Here is a 6855-nt window from a genome sequence, read left to right as displayed (position 1 = left end):
ACCCATCCGCATCTTTTATAGTGATATACAGAGCTCAATCACTCACTGCGAACAACTAAAAAAAAAAGCAAATTTTTCTTCTTTCCATTAAAGTTAGCAACGATTTCAAAATATTCGAAGAAATAAAAAGTTTTTTTAACAATTTCAAAATGCTTTTAAAGTCATTAGAAATCAGTTGATTTTGTCAATAGTAGAGAAAAAAAAGAAGCAAAAATATCAATCATGAATAAAATCTTTTTCTTAATTTATTATATAATCATTGGGATCAATCTCTTGCAATTCGAACGCTTCGGTGCTATTGGTTTTAATTTTTGTTCGAAGAAAAGAGATGTCAATGAGTTGTGTGGCCATATGAAAGCAGAAGAAACAGGCTTAGCTATGGTGCACATTGCCTGTGAAGCTGGTGTTTTGGTAAACGATTTCGGTTGAAGTAAAGAAAATATATAAAGATGAGTAACCATTCTATTTAAAGAGGCGGAAGGGTGAACACTACTTTAATTATCCAATGACGGAAAAACTAAAGAATTACATATTGCGTTTTCACAATGAATGTCGTCATCGCATTGCCGGTGGTGACGAAATTATCCTAAAATCGAAAAAAAAATTCCCGATAGCTGCGCGTATGCGGGAACTTATATGGGATGACGAATTAGCTTACGTAGCCCATGCACTCGCTGAACGCTGCAACATTGAGTCTAAAAATGTTTGCCAGACTACACCACGTTTCCAATTTCCTGGTCAAACCAAAGCAAGCAAAATGACGAACACAGAAATTAAAGCAATGGGTTTCATTCACGACGTGCTTAACGAGTTTGAATCGCAGAGTCAGGAAATTGACGATCCCGTAACCCAAATGCATTTACACACTGACAAGTATTCAATAAATTCTCATCAATTAGGGCTAAAACCAAGCAATATTTACACATTGTTATTAGAAATGCAGTCGCGAGTGATTTCATAACAATGATAATGGATCGAACGAGTCGCATCGGTTGTGCAATCTCGGTTTGTCGAAATTGTGTTGTAAAGGCAGGAGAACGTTCGAAGTACGTTTTAAAAATTAACTGCTCTTGGCGTTCAGCATTCCTTTACGATATAATATTTTCTCTATGTAACTTTCAGCTTTTGTTACTTTTTTGTTTGCAATTACGATTTTTCGCCTCAAAACGATTCGTATGTTTATCTACACTCGAAATCTCCGGGAAGCGGTTGCAATCAATGGAAAACTAGTGAAAGTAGAACGTATCCCAATTTATGCGCCGGGGACGGTGCAATATTTCCTGAAAGTTACGGGAAGAGAAAAAGGGTAATCCGTGCTACCTAAGATGGTTCCAATAATAATAATGCAACGCATCAAATTATTTTCGGGTTAAAAAACTTTCTTTGAATGGAATTAAAAACTTCTTGTATAGTTAACAATGCGTTTAAAATAAAACCTCTGAAATTTGGCAGATATTCCCAACAAGCGATTATGCTTTCTAAAAGAACTACGTATTCTCTTACCGTCTTCGGAGGCCATTTTTTCATAATGTCGGCACAAGAACTTATAGACAAACTTACAAACTTTAAAGCCGGAACACAATCGTTGTTGTCTTAACTTAATTACAATTTCGTAGTAGTAGTAGCAGAAAAGACCTTGAGAATTCTCAGTTCATAGATTGAAAGTCTCTCAAGTCTCCTCAAGATAAAGCTGACGGATGACAGCAGTTTGTCAAAAGGTTTTTCGAATAGGATGTCGCAAGTGGACCGTTGCAGAGTTTACCGCCTAAACTATGGCTTAAATTTCTGCTGGCCGGTTTGCCGCAGTACAGGCACTGACGCCTTAGCTGAACACTCGGTTTTCACGATAAATAGCAAAGCCTGTCCGAATGATGTCGATTTAAAGCTGCCCTTTTCGATAGCTTTCAAAGCAAAGTTAACGGATATTTTTGATAATATAGGAGCCAGGACCATGTCGCTTCTGCAATTATAAAAATTCAATCAATAAAAATTGTTTTTTATAAATTTCTTCAGAAGAAAACATAAGAGAAAACAGTACTGAATACCGTTACAAAATAACAAGTTTTATTGGAATTGGTCGAAAACTGGTCTCATCCAACCCATTTCCAATAGCTTTAATCCTTGGGGAAAAACCCGTCGGTGTGCCTCATTTTATCGGCATATCGCGAAATTAGCGATCTCTTAGTTCGGACGGACAACCAGACAGACAGAGTTTCTTGTGAATTGAGAACATGGCCTCAATGTTGGAAAAATTTATAATAATGACCCTTCAATTCGCTCACTCGCGTAAGGAGCAGCGATTAGTGCGTGAGCATCTCGGGCAGAACAACGTATTCGATTCCTAACGCGTTAGACCATAAATTTGTACTTTTTCTTACTTCCTTCAAATAATAAAACTCAATCAACTTTTGCGACACATAAAACATTGATCATGTCGCTAACTAATTTTTGCCACGTTATTGGCGTGGAAAAGGTTATCAATGCGTGTCAATGACCCACACTCACAGATCCAATTGCCAATGCCAAGCATAAAAGTCGTTCCTCGTTGAACCGGATTTCTCTTCTGAATTTTCGTTTCCGACCGATATAAAACATTCCCAAAAATTGTTTTCAAAATCTCTTTTAATGGTTTTGTATCTTTAGCTACGTTGTAGTTGAAAGTCTGGCTAGAATGTATGCTTATACTCATTACTGCCTTGCAAGAGGTTACTGTTCATTTAAAGTGATGAAATTGTAATTGAAGAAGCTTTCATTGTGATTCAAGTTTGGAATTTATAAGATTCCAATAAATTGTTGCATTTGAAAAGCCCGTAGTATTCTTGATAAATCGATTAGGTTTAACTGCTTTATGATGAGTTTCGCAAATATACGGAGTAAAGCATTAAGAGCGTTTTAGTTCAATAGTGAACTCAAAAAGGTATTAGGTTAGCGGAAAAATGTTTGCATTTAATGATGTTTGATGTGTTCCTCAGCAGTCAAATTGTCGAGTTCCTTTGCAATTACAAAGCAGCGGCTTACTCTCCACCATGGACGGCAAAATACTGTTATCGCCTAGATCGTCTTTTCTCCCGAAACGAAATTTGGCAAACCATCTCTAGCAGGTCCGAATATTTACAAATTCACTTCGCACCGTGCCACATGAACTTTTACAAGCAACGGATGCAAATGCATTTTATCTAATACGCATTACTCACTCCACTCCACTTCGCAACAAGCTGATGAGGTATATTGAAAGTATTCCCGTCATGTCCTACGAGAGATGCGCTAAGTAAAAAGACCAGACATGACATTAAGAACTTACCTTGACCCGACACATAAAGTACAACAGAACTGTGCTGTCAACTGGTTAGTTGGAGAATGCGGAAAACGGGGCACACAATGTAGCGAACATTGCATGTAATGGTAGGTTGAAAGCATACATTGGTGAGAAAATAGGAAGAAGTTCAGTTGCGTCGCAGCGAGAGTTGACAAAGTATGGTATCTGCATGCAGTCGCAGAAGCTTAACTCGTTTAATAGGATTCTCCAAGCCAATCACAGAGATAATTAATTAATTGGTGGTTGAGGTGCTGTCTTCACTGAAAGTCTCATTACCAATGCCTGTTCAAGTTTATTAATAACGGAATTAAGGAGCAGCATATGGTCTTCCCTATGATATATACAGCATATCGTCAAAAATTGTCTTCATTTAATCCTTGCACGGTTTTGCGATACTCAATAAAATTTATTTTATAAAATGGAAAACTTTTTGACGCGGCATACAAGTGAAATATCATTAGCCATCTCCGCTTAATAATAATCCTTTTACTAAGAAGTATTCAAAACACCTTACCTCTTACTTGGAAAACTTTTTCAAAGTAAAAAATTTTCTTCAAATCTCCAAAGACTTTATTCATCTCTGCCACAAGCACTTCAACTACCACTACTACCAGGACTTCTACTACTACTACTACCAAGAGTAGCTAAAATAATGTGGAAAAGTGAGAAAAGAGAAAGTTCATGATATTTTCAAAGAAAATTTTAATTTCTCTTATGATATAAGCAAACTATATTAAAAAAAAAAGAAAAGTAAAACAAAAAAAAGGCAGAAGAATGAAAAGCTCTTTACGGCACTGTCATTGGCAGGCATTTAGACAAATTTCCTCAATTTACAAAAGTAGCAAATATAACCACAACGCCATCATCCATATCATCAGTATCGTCATCATCGCCACCATTAGTTACCGAAACTACAATAAGAAAACTTTAGGAAAGAAAAAACAAACCAAAACTTAATAAATTTAAAGGAAATTAATTAGTTGGCAAAGAGAAGGCATTTTTTATTTTTCTTTTGTCTCACTTAATTTTGGTATAAAAACGAAAATAAAAAAATGAAAATAAAAAAAAATAAAAAAATAGCATAAGAAAGCAAGGAAGAATTTGTTTGCTTTAGCTGATCGTGTACGCTGTGAGACTTAATTAAAATTCCGTTGATGTTCTTTAATATCACAAACATGCACAGTCGTGCTCGCATATCTAAACACACACACGCGCACACACAAACGCTCGCGCACACGTACAATCGCATAGCAATAGTGTCACATGCTGTTGATGTCATCGTTTCGAGCTTTGTTCACATAAAACATAAAAAAAAAAAAAACAAAAAAAAAAAAAGTAGAAGGTAAAGAGAAGCTGATGTGCATAATTGCCAGCGAAAGTGTGCTATATTATAACTATAGCATAATTTTAGGTACATAACATGTTATTGCCTGGTTTCATGCAACGCAACGTTCAAATTCTTTTATACTTACATACATTACGTAAGTACGCCTGCATGTGTGTATATATGCAAAATAATGTCACTTTTTCATAGTCAATTGCTAAATGAATGGATAGATGGATAGATAGATGGATGGATGGTTAGATAGATATATATATATACAGAGAGAGATAGAGAGATGGAACAATAGACAGATGGGCATAGTGTCGTTTACATATTCTATACACGCACATTAGTTAAACATTTTAGCTTTTTGTCTGCGCGTTATCTTTCACCATCTACTCTCTCTCTCTCTCTCTCTCTCTCTGTCCCTCTGCGGCATACATACGATATACAAACACGTATAAGTATGCTATGCAAATTATTTGTAGACTTTCGCCGGCACGTATGTTTTAACTATGACATTAACATTGAATTAATGTGTACTTTACCCTCTCATTTGTTCTTAATTTCTATTAAAAATTCACGTTCACCTTTCTTTCGTTTTTTTTTTTTTTTTTTTTTTTCTTTTTTTTTTTATATTATTTTTTTTTTTTTTTTTTTTTTTTTTTTTTTTTTTTTAGAAAAAAGAAAACTTTCTAACATTTTATAACGTTAGAGTTTTCCTGTATCCGCACAAAGATACATTCTTGCTGCAATATAATTGCAAAAAAAACAAAAAAAAAAGGGAGGAATGAAAACTTCCGCAAAATATTTTGTTGTCAATGTTTCAACAAAAGAATTTAATTAAGCTTCGTGATGACAACTTAATTTAACACGTTTATAATAAAAAGCTGGCTTAATGAAATTATAAGGCTTCTGACGGCAAAACCCTAAGTTTGTTGCTTGAAATTTCATAAAAACATTTTTCGTTTTCAAGTATTTAAAAAAAAATAGAAAAAAAAAAAAACAAACCGATAATATAGCTATAGTTGTTGTTGTGGAATGAGTCGTGTGTGTTCACCATTTCCCCTAATTAGAAATTTAGGCCAAAACTGACTGCACTTTAGTGACGAAAATCTACTGAAACTTTCAACCAAGTGAATGCGGCTTTAGCCGAAAGGTTTTATTTGTAATTACACCCAGATCGTTTTATTTTCTTAAACTATGCATTTCGAACTACAATAAACTTTTTTTTTTTTTTTTATATACAAACGACTCAGGAGAGGTCTCTTGTTCATGTAATGCGGTGAGGCTCAGGAAGAAAAAGAAATAGGGAGGATTTGGCCACGACCTAGTGAGACTGCCCAATCAGCAACTGTTATGCCTCTACTAAGCACTGAGCACTCACCTTAGCTACGGTCAAAGATAAGATCACTGGTCATAGGTGCAGTAAGCTTAAAAGTAAACTGGGTCGGTTCAAAAAAAACAGTTTAAAGTATTGTAACGTACACCGCCCTCTTTTTACTTTACATTTCTATTCAGCTCCTTTTTAAAACTTTGTCCGGACCAGAATAGCATTGTTTCTATATTTACAATTCTTTTGGAAATCTTTGGAAAGCGAATAATGGATAGGAACTTATATCTATAATGTTCTTTCTGCTGCTCTTGCCCGTCCGAATATTACGATTCAACTACCTTGACTTAATTGTTTGTATCTTCAGGAAAGTGCCTGTCTTCGTTGTGGCATTTTTGTGTTAATCCCTTCTTTCGCGGAATGTTCTAACATTTGCTGTTAATCTTCTCGCTAAACACCCATTTGCATGAGGCAGATGAAATATTGTGAAAGTGTATTTGGTTTCACGATTTTTGGACTTTAGTTTCTTAGAAAATTGACTATTTTTCATGCAAACTCAAGTCATCAAATGTGGGAGTTGCGTAGCGAACTTAAGTCTAAGTCTTGCGGTATTTTCTTAAAGTAAACAATACGCAATATAGCAAATGTGATAAGTTTGTAAAAGTTTTTGCGGATGAATGCAACTCCTAGAAGGGCTTAAAATGGGGGCAAACCACTTCACTTTCACTTCGGAATCGATGTACATCTGTCTGTCCGTCTGTCCATCTTGTTTTCTAGTGGTGCGCAAATTTTTAGGCGTTTTGATTAAATTTGGTGCACTGACGCGTTCTGGGTCGAGGGCCAACACTGTTGGAAAATGTACCGATCGAGCCACTTTTTCAA

At 35.4% G+C, this 6855-nt stretch overlaps 1 protein-coding gene across 1 annotated transcript; it reads left to right on the top strand.

The window, feature by feature from the left end:
• The first annotated feature begins 351 nt into the window (after nucleotides 1-351).
• On the top strand, nucleotides 352-961 carry LOC119643813 (venom allergen 5-like). Its single transcript, XM_038043317.1, has 2 exons — nucleotides 352-411; nucleotides 473-961. The coding sequence occupies exons 1-2, from the start codon at nucleotides 352-354 to the stop codon at nucleotides 959-961; spliced, it is 549 nt and encodes a 182-aa protein (XP_037899245.1).
• The last annotated feature ends 5894 nt before the right edge of the window (nucleotides 962-6855 follow it).

This window comes from Glossina fuscipes, unplaced genomic scaffold (genome assembly GCF_014805625.2).
Source record: "Glossina fuscipes isolate IAEA_lab_2018 unplaced genomic scaffold, Yale_Gfus_2 63787, whole genome shotgun sequence".
Taxonomy (NCBI): Eukaryota; Metazoa; Arthropoda; class Insecta; order Diptera; family Glossinidae; genus Glossina; species Glossina fuscipes.
Note: the sequence above shows the minus strand (reverse complement) of the source record. Positions and strands in the feature narration are given on the sequence as shown.

Bases quoted from the DNA above. Each gene is read 5' to 3' on its own strand.
- LOC119643813 (XM_038043317.1), top strand. From the start codon at position 352: ATGAAAGCAGAAGAAACAGGCTTAGCTATGGTGCACATTGCCTGTGAA. The intron at 412-472 runs GTAAACGATTTC...TTCTATTTAAAG, and splicing joins CCTGTGAAGCTGGTGTTTTG to AGGCGGAAGGGTGAACACTA.